Consider the following 14,948-nt stretch of genomic DNA (forward strand, 5'->3'; position numbering starts at 1 on the left):
TGCATACAGACCTTGCACAACGGGATTGGGGCCTCTCAGCTCTACTGCAATACAAATAATTCATCATAACAATAACAAACAATGAACTGTAAGCGGAAGCTACTAGACTCCAAATAAACTTGGAGTTCTGGCTGCTTTTAGGCCAGGGGTGAGTATGTTTGGCATTTTATCCATGAAGAAAATGTCATGTTCCTCACGTGCAGAACTTCCAGTTCCCTGATGTTCCTTCCTCACAGGGATACTGTGTCATCCTCCTGCTTTTCAGCAGGACCCTAGAAGCTCCCCCGTCTTTGCTGTAACTAAAGCCTGCCTGTTCTCTAGTATCATTGCTCTGAAGTTAATATACCTTTACGTAAAGAAGATAAATTTAGCCCTGAGTGAGCTCACCATCCCAGAGAGTGAATAACCCTCTTTCATTCATCCAGTGATTCTCAATTCAATGCAGTCCCACTCTTCCATGGAGTCGTTTGTTTACGTAAAAGTTTTCTCACCTAGATAAATTCATGCGTTTATCGCATCTCATTTACAGGAGTCCTGTGGGACAGCAGATAAACATACAAAGTTGCATGCATGCTCACTTACACACATTCAGTGCTTGCACGCATGCTGCAGGATAAATTTATTGGTCTATAAACAGTATTTGATTTACAACACATCAGTAAAAAGACAAATGGTTTTCAAATGTTTGTAATTTTTTTTAATGGCTCTGGTGCGTTTTTAGTTGATTTATTCTGGCTGTCGGATGCTGATACAATGTTTGCTTACTTAGTCCTACATTTTGGAAAGGGTTACAAAATAAGGTATTAGAAACAAATGTACCCTAAATTTAAAGTGCAACCTTTATTTCAGATAGTACCTATGTGAACTGGATACAGGTTTTTAACTCCATCATTAGTGTCCTACGTTAACATTGAACTATAGTTTAATATAAATGTAATGAAAATAAACCGTGATAAACCCTGTGTTCTGACATGAAATAGATCCTGTTTCAATAACTTACCCAGTATCAAAACTCCAAAGCCATGAATTTAGGAGGAGGGGGTGAATAAAAAGAGGGCCCCATGTGTTCCCCCTCCCCCCCCCCCCCGATTATACCTTTCATTTTATTAAATACTACACACCAGAATTACACAAGCTGTGCCAGTGTGCAAAATTTATTGTGAAATATACATTGTTGCTTGGGATGTCATTCAGAAGCATCATTCATGAAATGCACATCAGATAATTACAGGAAGTTATAAGAACAGAGCATGTATTTAGCCCATTAGAAAGAATCTGATTTAGATTAACCAATCAGGTTTAGTCCATGGATATGTTTGAGGCACTTCTTGGCCAAGATTGCATCATGTTGCTGATGAAAGACCGTTACAAATATGAATCCAAGCATGCAAAATGTATTTTAATCATACTTTTTTAAAAAAAGATCTATAAAAATATGAATAGGAGGATTTCTGTGTCCCTTGGACTTTCTGGTTAGTCACTTCACACTATATGTCCTCAGTGGTAAAGCTTCATATATGCTCTGAATGGTTTTTGTCAAATGTGATGTGAAATCAAATCTACTTGATATTTTACTACCTTCTTCATGAACACTTAAATCCAAACAAACAGCAAAAAAAAAATTCAATTTTTTTTAAACAAGAGACTACCCCCCCCCTTCAACCCACATGAAAAACAATTTGCATTTAAGTAAATTGTTAACAGAACACTGTATACCCCTCTTGGTAGCAAACATACAGTAACAAAGCTGAAATCTCAAACAAAGGGGAAAACTGAAATAATGCAATTTCTGTACAGCAAGCTGAAAAATATACAACAGCCAGGAATCCTCAGGATAAAATTCACCCACGTGCACTGCACCAACACTACATCTATGCACCACTTACATCCCCAAAATAGGGAATCATTTAAATGGCCTATGTGCTGGTGGTCCTCTACACAAGGGTGAGTTCTACCCATATCGTGGGAAGTTTTGCTAGGAAAAGATCTCTTCTTTTCTTTCTCCATGCAAAAAGGGTGGAAACATTCTTTGTTGCATTTAAAAGAACAATTGCTAACTACCATAGATTTCAGGCTCACTCTTATATTGCAAAGGCTGGAATGCTGGACAAGGACAACCAAATTCTCTTGTTCGCACCGGTACATCCCTATTGACCTTAATGGGGCTGAAACAGTGTCACTGAGCGAAGGACTTGGTCAGGAAAGTGCAACAAAAAGGGGTATTATTCCAGTGAGAAGGTGCTTTCTCAGTTGTGGGGTGAGGAAAGATTATAGCATGTGACATTATGAGCTTTTAACTGGGCGGGCTGGAAATATCATTAAGCAGCATGGAAACAGCCGTCAGGGTTTGAGGACTTCCTATGCCAGGTGAGGGGAAAGGAGGAGGGGTGATTAGTTGAAGCCAGCACTGGAATCATAGAGAGAAATGCAGGTTCAATCTCTCAAGCTTTACATGTATTTATTTGTTTCGAGTTCAGCCGCTCTGTCAATCTAAATCCACTCTTGAGACCTTTAGGGAGGAGTTGCACCTGGGATAGAAAGAGGTGCTTGTTTCACGGAAGTATTTACTTAGAAAGGATACTGACTGTCACACAGGAAGTATATAACAGAGCCAGGGTCTGAAATTAGATTACCCGAGTCCCTGGCCAGTGCCTTCACCACAAGACTGTCCTTCCTGTTTAGAGCAGGAAGGATGGTCCAGCGGGCGGGGTGCCAGCCTGGGACTCAGCAGACCTCGGCACTAGTCCCTGCTCTGCAGCAGACATCCTGTGTAACTTGGAGCAAGTCACTTTAGTCTCTGTGGAGTCTGTGCCTCGGTTACTCTACTGTAAAATGGGATAATAGCATTTCCCTAGCCTCAAATACTATGGTAATGAAGACCATGTAAGTAGCAGAGATCGTTCTTCTACTGGAGCAGTGGTTCTTGAGATTATATCAGTGTCCCAAGCTATGTAAGCAGTTCTCGGTCAACAGGGTGGCTGAGAGACTTCTGGGCATACACACTGCTGCATTGGTAACTGCATACAATTTACATGTGCCCTCGCACTCTTCTGACATCATCCCCTAGCAGGGACTGCAGCTCCCTACTGTGGCCAGAGGAAGCAGCTTATTTCTTTTCACTGTTTCTGGTAATGGTGAGCTCCTGGGTTGGGTGAAATAAGCAGCAGTGGTTTATAAACACTAAGCCACGCTCTTGTGGCTGTATGCAAAATGTTTTGAGTGATGGTTATGTAAGAAAATATGTGACTACAGCATGAAGCAGAGCTGAAACTGCAGTTTATAAAAACCTAGCACATTGCATTGCTTTCCTTATTGCTGGCTTTATTTTCCAACCAATAAATCCCACTTTTGAGACCTGACTTCTGTGGTGACTCCTAGATGAAAGCAAACAGCTTGACTAAACACAGAAGTCACGCTGGCCCATTAATGACTACTCTAAAGCTTCCATTTTGCTGGGATGAACCATGTATCACTTTCTGATTACATATTACTATGGGATTCCGGATTCTAAGCGGGATAACTTTCCCCTCTCTCTCCTCTGGGAACCAAGAGATTAAAAACTGGTTCAGAAAATATTAAATTTTCCTCACAAAAAACATCACCTGCAGGGATCCTGAGCAGCTTTACCAGAGAAGGAACTCTAGGGCTATGTCTATGCTAGCACTTACTGTGCTATAACTTGTCGCTCAGGGGTGTGAAAAAGCCACCCCTATGAGCGACATAAATTACACTAAGCGCTGTCCACACCGGCGCTTATGCCTGTGGGAGAGCTGCTCCCGCCAACATGGCTCCCGCCGCTCGGGGGGCTAGAGTAGTTCAGCTGACGGGAGAGAGCCCTCCCCTTAGCTGAGGGCGGTTACGTTAGAGCGCTTATAGGGGCGCTGCTGTAAACTCTCTAGTGTAGCCCTAGCCTAGGTCAGAGATGTCTGCAGGCCGGATCTGACCCACAAAAAACTGATGCAGTGTTGTCTTCCTGAGTGTGCAGACAGCCTGAAACAACAGCTGCCTTGCGCCCCAATTCATCCGTAGTCTCCCAATGACACTCTGTATATCAGCACTATTTCCTCGCTGATCACTTTAGCACAAGAAATGTGAAAAGCGCTGGGAGTGAAGCCTACATATGGGAACTGGGATCTCCGGCAGAGAAGGAAGAAAGAAGGAAAACAGATGGGGATGAGACAGCAAGAGGAAACCATTGCATTGCTAAAGAAGAGGGTATTTTCTTACAGAGTGATGCTGGATGTGACAAGAAGGCTCTGAAGCAGTAATGAATGATAAGTAAGAGTTTAGTTATTACATTGCCACATTTTACTCTTGGTGCAATCTAAGAAGTCGGTGGGAGCTGTGCTGTGGATTGAGGGGTGTATTTAGGCCTAAACATGCACCCCAGCCCTTGTACCATAATTTAAAATTGAATTTGTCCCTCCTCAGGATGACCCTCTTGCTCTATACATGCTTCCACTAAGGGTGAAATTCACCACTGTGCACAAGGCCTGTGAATCTGGGCTGTGATTTTTTTTTTCACACGTAGTCAGCATTTGCCTAACTACTGTCACTGTGATCAATGAGAATTGCACCATTGACATCAACAGGAGCAAAATCAGGCAAAAACTGAGTGCTTGTGAAAATCCCCCCCGCCCCCTCAACAACCCTTTGTTCTTGGAGATTAGATTTGAACACCATCACTTTTGATCCAAGGCATTTAAAAACGTATGGTGAGCACCTCTAGTGTGTAAGTACAATTTTCAATCTGAGTCTAAAACTAGGAAATATCTGACTGGGAACAGGTTTAGAACCTAATCCTGCCTTTTCTGCACGTAGAACTCCTATTGAGGTGTATAAAAGCGTGACTCTACCTTTGAGTTATAAACTCATTCTAACACAAATTATACAACCATCCAGTATGCATTGACAGAGACTGTAACTCATCAGAATAATATTTCAGTGTTACTTGTGCACATAACAAAATGGACATGTTGTGAAACTAATGAAGCAGGGCTTTAAAAAAAGTGTTCAATTCCTTTGAATTCTCAGATAAACAGAGTATTTCATAAGGTCTTACCAGGGCCTACTGGGACAAAGAGCGAATAGAAAATTTCCATCCTCCACTCCCGAGTCTAACTATTGTTCTGTTTGAGCTATCATCCAAGTTGTTTCATCATATGGTCTGCCAAGGGCAATTTGGAAATTCATTTTAAACTCTTTCCTTTGCTGAGATAGCCCAGCCTGCTAAAGTGTTCATTTTGTTCCTCAGTTCAAGTGTTCATCATTGGCTACATTTTATGTTAGGCAAAATTTTGAAGGGCCAAATACTAAAGTCTTTATTGAGGGCTCAATTGAGCCTGTGAGGCCCAGTCCTTAGTTGGAGGCTACATAGACCCATTTTGCCCTACCTGGAGCACAAAGAGGAATTTCACCTTGGAGATGCAGCACTTCTCCCAAAGCAACCCAGCATACAGGAGAAGTGCTCCCATTGCAGGATCCCTTCAGGGGAGGCAGCCTACTCTCTCCTGTGTATCTGGCCTGCTCCCACACCAGTGCATAGGGGAAGGGGAGGGACCCTACCTCTTGAGGGGTTTCTTATCTGGGAGGTACAGAGCGGGGAGCAATCCCTGTGCTCCAGGAACTGCAGTGATGTTGTGCTGTGCTGGGGCAGAGATTTATACCCTTCCTCACCCTGCCTCACACAGCCCCACACACCTATGGAGCAGCAGGCCCCATCTGGCCCTTACTTTTTATGTTCAGCTTTACTCAGGCAAACTCCCATTGACTTCAGTGGCAGCTCTCAGTGCCCATTAAGGGAGTCTACCGTCCTCTGTAGCATCCATATATTGGCCATTGCTCGCGGCAGGATGTGACAGGCTAATGGTCTGATCTTGTGTGGCAAATATCTGAGTGTGAAAGAAGGAAATTAAAGGGAAAAGAATGGGATAATTTTTTTTTTAAAGGAAGTGAATATGTACAAAAAATTTTAAAGGAAACAAGGATTTTAAAAAAGGAGACTTGAAAGCAGAAAGGGAAGAGGAAAAGGGGGAAAAGCTAAACACATGAAAATGGGATAAAAAAGGAGAGAATGGGAAGGCAGGGAAATTAAGGTCAACAGAAAGTTTTGCTTTGAGGGGAGTGTTTTGTTTGTTCCTTAGAAATCCTAAACAGTAACTATTGAACTAATTTGTAGTAATAAGGACCGGACTCACTGGTTTTCGAGGGAGTCTAGGCCTTGACTCAACTGCAAATTAGTTCACTAGTTCAGAAGCTAAATCCTGTTTATAAAGACAAAATGAGAACTTGCCCCTTGATTGATGAGCAAGATGCTTCTGCTCTCAGCAAAACTGTCCTCCTCTAATGTAGCCATCACTCCCAAACGTCCACATACAGTCTCTCCCCTTTACCTTTTTGGTTTAGCAGATTAAACATACTGGGCCCGACCCTGCAGCCCTCACTCAGAAAACTCCCCTTGAGTTCAGCTTGGGTGTTGTGGCTGAGGAGTGGGCCAGCTGCACTGGGCATAGGATGGGGGTGAAATGTCATGCTGCAGTACACGCCTCAGACCTAGATAGCAGCCACTGCTCTCTCATAAATACGCTCCAGGATGCGATGGATGCTGGCAAAACTGGGCCGGTCAGAAGGCAGCTTGCTCCAGCAAAGGCGCATAAGGTTGTAGAGCTCCAAAGGGCAGTCGTCGGGGCAAGAAAGGACGTTGCCATCTCTTACATAGTAAATCACCTCCTCGTGAGCCATCCCATAATAGGGTTGCATGCCATAGGAGAAAATCTCCCACAGGACCACGCCGTAGGCCCACACGTCGGACTCAGTGGTGTAGCGGTTGTAGAATATGGATTCGGGGGGCATCCAGCGAATGGGAATGGCATCATTCTCATTGGCTTTGTAATAGTCTGCTGAATAGATATTCCTCGAGAGGCCAAAGTCTGCAATTTTTACCACTCTATTCTCGCCCACCAAACAATTCCTGGTGGCCAAATCCCGATGCACAAACTTGCGCTCTGAGAGGTACGCCATGCCCGCTGCCACCTGCTTGGCAATGCCGAGCTGATCAGTGCAGCACAGGGCAAGGGGATTGGGATTGGAGAGCCTGATCCTGGCATCAAGGTTACTGTGGCTCAGGCCGCAAAGGTTGTGTGGTGAGCGGGTGCGCAGGTACTCATTGAGATCCCCGTAAGCCATGTATTCGAACAGCAGGCACATGGGTTTCCCAACAGCACACACCCCTGAAAGCGAGAAAATACACCAAGTCAATCTTGTCCTTTTTTTTTTTTTTTTTGTATAAGGAAGATTTTTAAAAAGCACAGATATAAATTAGGCCCTCAAATCCCCCTGACTTTCTTTGTGCCTTTATTAATCTTCTAATGTTGAACTCCAAGGGGAGGGAAAAAATGTAATGTTCTTGGCTGATTTACTCTGATTCCCCAAAATAAAAAAATTTGGATGCCTTCATTTGATTACGAACCAAATCTTGGTCACATTCATGTTAACAAGGAGTTTTGCCATGGACCCCATCATGCTATAGGTACAGTACAAAGGCAAAACAGACAGTCCCTCCCCCTAAGAACTTACAACCAATATAGTGGAACTCTCATGAACCAAGCTTCTGTGTGCCTTGCGAAAATTCTAATCTTTCCTTGACATTTCTTTATAAACAACTCTATTTTTGCCCAACTCAGGTACGCCTAACAAACTTCTGCCGTTTCACCAAATATCTTATGATGTCTATCCTGGAATAAAAGCAAGTCCCCCATGTTAAGACAAATATCTGTGAACCATTTAATATCTTAATTTTGTGTTTTTCCCTTGGGAGTTAGAAACGATTCTTTCAAAGAAATTCATAACCAGCTGAATGAAATGGAGACAAGTACCCAGTACATTTTGATCATATATGTTTTGTATCTTAAAGAAAAAAGCATTGTGATTATGAGACGAGCTAGGTGTCAGATGCAAGAAATGATCAGCAAGTATTCACTTTCAAATTCAAAGGAATTATTTAAGGAGGGCCGGGTTTCCTAAACAGCTATTATTCTCAACTGGAACTACTGGATGCTGGGCACTTTTGAAGATCTGGCTCCAGAGTCTTTATTCTGTGCGTATTGGGTTTTTTTTCCCCCCAACTTTCAATGAATGAAGGAATTATTCAATTAATAGATTTCCAAATTATTCAGTTTTACCAAATAAATAACAATATTAAACCAATTTTAGAGCTGGCCAAAAAGACACAAACATTACCAGTATTCCACTGCTTGCCAGCTACTGAAAACCAGTGCAACCGGCATTCAAATCATACACACTTTGCTTTCTTATAACTGCCATTCAGCACAGTCAATGATATGGCTTATTGTGAAATAAGAAATTCTTGCCAATGACCTAACACTTGTCTCTCGGAGAAAGAACAGACATTTCCCAACGTGATAACATCTGGTTCTAGCAAGAACAAGCAATGTGAAAGGTTTATAGGTCAAATAGTGTTCATTTCCTCACACCCTTGCAATATAAAACCAGTTAATTCCTGTATCTTTGGCCTTTCCAAATTTATCCAATGTGTTAACAATAAACAAAAAGTTGATTCTAGTTTAGGGCACTTCCTGTTCCTCTTTGCTGTGGCTGAAGTACATACGCCAGGTCAGCTTTCATGAAACCAGATTGCCGACAGAATTCCCTGATGATGTTCCTATTGATATGACAAAGGCCAAATCTACCTCCAGGGAGTTTACAGAAGAACCATCTGATGGCATTGGTTAATGACCTCTACCACTGCTGAAAGATGACGTTTACAGGGACAAAATTCTTGTGGTCAGATTTCTTGATGGAAGAATGACACGGGGGGGGGGGCCCATTAGCCCACCATGGAGGTGGTGCCCTCTAAGAAGCCCAATAAACTTTTATCAAGCTATTTTCAGACAGTCTGCCAAGGGGAAGGAGGAGAGAGAGACTATTCTTGTTGTTTCTATTTTTAAAGACTCAATGAGGTACTCAGATGGCTCCCATCACTGTATTGCCTGAATAACAGACAATCTGTGTGCTCAAAATTTGCACCCACCGTCTTGTGCCCGCAAAATGAATAACAATTCTGAGTTACTGCATCTCTAGCCAGTTCATTTGTACGTACAGCCAAGTGGAGGTGTAAGCAATAAGATTTTCACCCACATCTTTCAACTGCAAGCTAGGAAAACATGTATGAACTGACCTGTAGTCTCCCTGAGTTTCACCCTGAGTGAATTGACTCTGGTTTCAGTCCAGTTCTTATTGCAAAAATCACCATAATTTGGAACTAACTTGTGTCTGTGTTAAGAGTCTTAGCAAAGAGATAGAGACTGATGTAAGTGGTGCAGGAACCCCAGTGCAGGATTTGGATCTTATTTACATGGCCATATATGAAAACTAGTCTGCCTCCTGTAACAAAAATGGCATTAGTGCTAAATATTCAAACGTGTGCCAATAGAGAATGCAAAAAACATGCGGTGGCATGTACAAACACCCCTTCTCCCCCCCCCCCCAACAACTAGGGCCTTACCAAAAGCAAATTTCAGTTGCCCATTGCTTAATTTGCAATTTCCACATAACTGCAAATCCTGTGTATGCAACCTTAGGTGTTACATTTTTGAAAATTTAGACCCAAAATGACGACAAATGGATCACTGGAAAGATCATACCCCAAGAGCTTAGCATTTTGTTTTTGTACCTAACAGTTTGACGATATTTGGGTTATCGAATTCTGCCATGAGAGCCGCCTCCCTCTGGAAATCAGCCTGCATGTCTGCCGAAGCTTCTTCCTTTAGCATTTTCACTGCCACCATTGTGAATGGCTCAGAAGGAAGCAATCCAGGAGCCCTAGGAGAAAGAGAATTTCTAAATAGGACTAGAGGTATTGCACGCGCGCACACAATGTTAGCCCCATTTCCTGTTAGAAACCACAGACCAAACAAAGCAGGGATTGGGGGAGGACTCTCAAAGCAGTGACCTGCAACTGGAATTATTTTGCAGCCTTGCTGGGCAATCTCCGGAGAGGGCAAGGACTGAAGGAGAATGAAAATCAAACCCACCTCACCTTTTAGAGGTGACTCCTCCTTGGCAGGAGTGTAAGACACATGGTCAGTGTGTGGGAAAGGTAGCACCATTGCTGCCCTTGTTGTGTCTGTTCTGTGGGTGTCTGAGGACTCTAAACCCCCTTTAGTCAGTCCTGCATATTTTGCCAGCTCTATCTTTTGAATATTTTTGAGAGGACAGTAGCATCTGCTGAGCTTTGCTGGCTTACATGCCTGCCCAGGAGCAGCTGCTGTAACATGCTATAAATTGGAGATTTCTACAGCTTAGAATCGTAGAACTGAAAGGGACCTCGAGAGGTCATCTAGTTCAGTCCCCTGCATTCAAGGCAGGACGAAGTATTATCTAGACCACCCCTGACAGGTGTTTGTCTAACCTGCTCTTAAAAATCCCCAATGATGGAGATTCCACAACCTCCCTAGGCAATTTATTCCAGTGCTTAACTACTCTGACAGTTAGGAAGTTTTTCCTAATGTCCAACCTAAACTGCCCTTGCTGCAATTTAAGCCCATTGCTTCTTGTCCTATCCTCAGATGTTAAGAACAATTTTTCTCCCTCCTCCTTGTAAAAACCTTTTATGTACTTGAAAATTGTTATGTCCCCCCTCTGTCTTCTCTTTTCCAGACTAAACAAACCCAGTTTTTTTCAATCTTCCCTCATAGGTCATGTTTTCTAGATGTTTAATCATTTTTGTTGCTCTTCTCTGGACTTTCTCCAATTTGTTCACATCCTTCCTGAAATGTGGCACCCAGAACTGGACACAATACTCCAGTTGAGGCCTAATCAGCGCAGAGTAGAGCGGAAGAATTACTTCTCGTGTCTTGCTTACAACACTCCTGCGAATACACCCCAGGCTGAGGTTTGCTTGGGAGGCTGCATGGCCTAGTAGATGGGCTCCATTCCCAGTTCTGTCACTGACCTGCTTTGGTACTTAAGGAAAATCGCTGTCTTGTCAGCTTAGTAAAGCTACAGTAATATTGTTACATAGCCCTTCTCATCTTCAGATCTCAAAGTACTTTACAAAGGAGACCAGTATCATTAACCCCATTTCACAGATAGGGGAAACTGAGGCACGTGGCAGTGATGTATCTTGCCTGGCAGAACCTGGGACCCCTGTCTCTTGAGTCCCAGTCCAGTGCCCAATCCACAAAGCTACATTGAAGCCTTTTTCTGAGTCGGAGCCTCTAGCCACCACTGTGATATAAATAATAATCATGAATATTTTTCTTATCCTTGGGGCACTCTTCCCTTAACATTTTTAATTATAGATGCTGGGTCCTGAGCTTGCCAAAGACTTAGGGATGTCAATTCCCAAAGCACAGTAACTTTCCACTCTTTAAACACTGGTCAAACCTATGGGAATGGTGTACGTTTTATTACTTGAGGTAATTCCTACCCATGGAGAGATATGGAAGCCGTGCCCTCAGCATTATGTTCCTGGATGTAGCCACCTAATGCCTATAAAAGGAAGCATCCATTTGTGAATTCAGTTACTACACCTGACCCGCTGATCCACCATTGCTTAAGTGTCAGGTTATTTTACTGTTCGGTAGCCATGAGAGGTTCTAGTTTCCGAAGCAAACTTCCAGTTTCCTTTTCACCTATTGCAGACTGATGGCATTGCAACAGATGCACTTGGCTACAGTAAATGTCACATCATTGTCAAATGTCAGAGAATGGGAAAACACCCATCTAAAAAGAAATCTCCCAAGGCAAGCCAGTATTACAGCTGAAATGTTTGTCTGAGATCTAGAACATAGGAGCAATAAAACTACTTTTTCTCCACAATTGCCTTCTTTAAAGCTAAATGCCATTTGTGCCTTCTGGTGAGTATCAGAACTTCCACTATGCTATTGGGGACAATACTCTTTTCACGTACCAGTCAGTGGCATATGTTTCAGTGCTTGAGAAAAGGAGGGTATGATCTCTAGTTACTGATAGATAATGCGAGTGTAAGAAAGATAAGGGGGCTCACCTCTTCTGATTAGCATCAAGGGTTCATTACACCTGATCAAAAGCCTAGAAGGGTTTATACGGAACAGAAATAAGAGACAACACAGGTTTCACATGGTATTCTTTTGAGTGAGAAATTCACCCCTGTGCAGAGGCTGGCAATAGCCTAGGTACCTCTTAAATGCTGAAAGTGTAAATTAAGTGGGATTTAAGCAGTGCATGAGGTTTGCACAAGGGTGAATTTCACGCTGAGCAAGTTCTTAGCAGACAAGTATCTGTTGCAAAAATCACCATGATTTGGAACGAAGTGGTGTCTTTAACAGTTTTAGCAGAGACGTATAGAGACAGAACCCTTTTAATCCACAAAGTGCTCTTTCCAGGGCAGTATTCGAAAACAACTCATTTTGATGTTAAACAGGAGTTCAGTTTCCAGGGCTGAAAACTGGGGGCCTCCTAACCAATAGGTTATTTCCTCCTGGGACCAGGTTGCATCAACTGATATTTTTGCTAGCACATGTCTCTCCAGTGCTTGGATTAAACGTTATGCTGCCAGTGCACGATGGTGTATGGGGTGGAGGAAGCTGTCTATGCCTTCTGCCCACTATGCATCGGAGCAGCACAGGATAGGATATGGTTCTTAGCTGCAGAATTTGGCTCATAGCTGACAACCAGCACAAAGGACTGACCAGTAGTGCAAACAGAGTTACCCACACAGACGGACCCAGGAGCTATGTCTGCCCTTATGGTAGAAAGGTCTTTTGTGCCTGAAGTGCAGTTGTTGACCACGGTCTTAATCCCAGAGTTTTTTAGGCAATCTGTTAGATATGCCGGGCCATGGCCGCCGAGCTCAAACTGAAGAAGGCAGCTGCATGCTGATGGATGTAGAATCATGTGGTTTGAGAGCTATAAAAGGAATACCAGCAATGCATAAGATAATGCTCTTTTATTAGGAGGTCTTGAGCTGGCCCTAGCTTTGCTTAAGTGACTGACTGGAGCTGGCTACTGATCTTGTTCTTAAGACAGATGTGACGGTAACTTGTTACATCCTCAATTCCCACTGCAGGAGACCGTTCTTAATACAAATGGCAGCCTTTCAGAGGGAGCCAGTAAATAACAGCCAGTCACTTCCTGTCCTGACATGCTGCTTCACCCAAGAATAAGTAAACAGTGAATCAGAATTTTAAGGAAGCCAACTGGCAAAGAGATTATTGGCACTGTGTGTAGAATTATGTTTACAGGGATGAAATATTATACAAGGAGAAATAAGAGGCTTACTAAATTTACTCTGAGGCATCCATTAACATACATAGGGCAGTGAATTTAATTTCCTTTCTGAGAACAGGAAAAGCTTATTTCTCATGTGGTAGCTTGAGCGTTCCATCCAGGTGTGGGTCTGGCAGTACTGGAAGCTAACAGAACCATTATTTTTTATCCACCAACTCCGCGCAGCAGTGCCAACTGCGAACCTTTGCCCAGGAAATGCTCGGCTTCTGAGGCATTCTTGATGAAGCTGCCAGGTGAGAGGGTAACGCCAACAATAGGGAGGAAACCCATTCAGAAATCAGGATGGCTGGAGCTTCTCCATCAAGCCAAGTCGTTCCCAAAGCACAGGGTCTTTCTATTTTCTGTTCATATACCTCACGCTTTTTTCTGGTTCTCGTTAAATATCGCTTAAAAACTTTCTGTTAAAAGGAATTGCAAAATGCAGTGAAAATTACATGTGGGAATCTGGAGGGATGAGGATTATTCAGAGGAAACTCACCGTGGATAGAATTCACCCAAGTCAATAGGGCCTATGTAAAGATCTATATACCATTTAAAGCTCACTTAACCCACAGCTTAAGTAGGGTTTGAATTGCCTTGTATAGGTGCCATTCTGTTCAGGTCAACTTCACCACTGGGCAGAGGGATAGCCTATACCCTCAAAATAGAGCTCAAGTGGTCTTAAGTGGGGCATAGTCCTTGTGTTGCCTGTCTGCATAGATGTGAATTTTACCCAGTATGAAATAAAATGATGGGCTATATTCACCAGTGTATCCCAGATGCTTGGTTTAGCTAGGCAGATACACTGGGTGTAGGGCTGCTTTGCCTCATCAGAATGGCACTTGGCATCCGGCGCACAGTTATGAATCTGGTCCCATGTGCTTTGTTGTTGCTTCAAGCTCAACTCATCTAGTTTAGCCAACAAAGCTAATCGTCAGTCATAAGCTAAGCATCTGTGATTTTGCTGTGTGCCCTTTAAACTGTTATTTTTAACACTGTCTGTATAAATAAATGTGCACTTCCTCCACATCCCTTCAGGGGGACAAAAAAATGCCTCGCATCCATTAGAAGTATTTCCTCTCTCTAACAAATTTAACCTACTACATAATTCATTTCCTAATAAAGTTGTTAATGGTATAACTGACCATGCTAGGGCAGAGCATTACCACACTATTAACTTTTAAATGTCTACTCTTGCAACCACAACTTGCAAGAGGAGTCCTTTGACTTAGCAATCAATGAGACTAGTCCCACAAGTAAGGTTTGTGGGTGCATGTCCACACTGAGGAGCATGTACATTGTTTGTTCATTTTGTTCCTCTCACACAATTCCACATATAACCTCATTAACCAGTCATGTTCCATCCTGCAGAGATGTCCCAAGTAACAAGCACATCACTGAAACTAACCGTGAAAAGAGGAAAGGGAGCCAAAATAAATACACACTGCAGCCTTTCCACTTCCTTTCAGCAATTCTGGGGTAGGACTTTCAAAACTTCTCATCACTGGCCTAATCTTACCCCACTGATAGCAATGGGGGTGTTACCACAAACTCCAGAGCAGCCAACGGAGGTGGAGCAAATTCGGAGTTCTTTTGAAATTCCCGCCTGTAAATTGTTGAAAACATTTAGAGAAACCAATACTGGAAAACACTTCAGAGTAATTAATATCCATGAGAAC

The 14,948-nt window shown here is 42.9% G+C and overlaps 1 protein-coding gene across 5 annotated transcripts in view; it reads right to left on the bottom strand.

Annotated features, from left to right (window-relative positions):
• Positions 1–1,138: 1,138 nt before the first annotated feature.
• Positions 1,139–14,948, bottom strand: part of MUSK (muscle associated receptor tyrosine kinase) — a 93,331-nt gene continuing 79,521 nt past the window's right edge. For all 5 annotated transcript variants that reach the window (XM_048851104.2, XM_075128838.1, XM_048851102.2 and 2 more), the window contains 2 exons: positions 9,692–9,840; positions 1,139–7,229 (listed from right to left, as the gene is read on the bottom strand). In XM_048851104.2, coding sequence (XP_048707061.1) covers positions 6,553–7,229; positions 9,692–9,840 — 826 coding nt within the window. In that variant the 3' untranslated portion in view covers positions 1,139–6,552. The remainder of the gene's footprint in view (positions 7,230–9,691; positions 9,841–14,948) is intronic.

The sequence above is a fragment of the Caretta caretta genome, chromosome 5, assembly GCF_965140235.1.
Source record: "Caretta caretta isolate rCarCar2 chromosome 5, rCarCar1.hap1, whole genome shotgun sequence".
Lineage (NCBI taxonomy): Eukaryota > Metazoa > Chordata > Testudines > Cheloniidae > Caretta > Caretta caretta.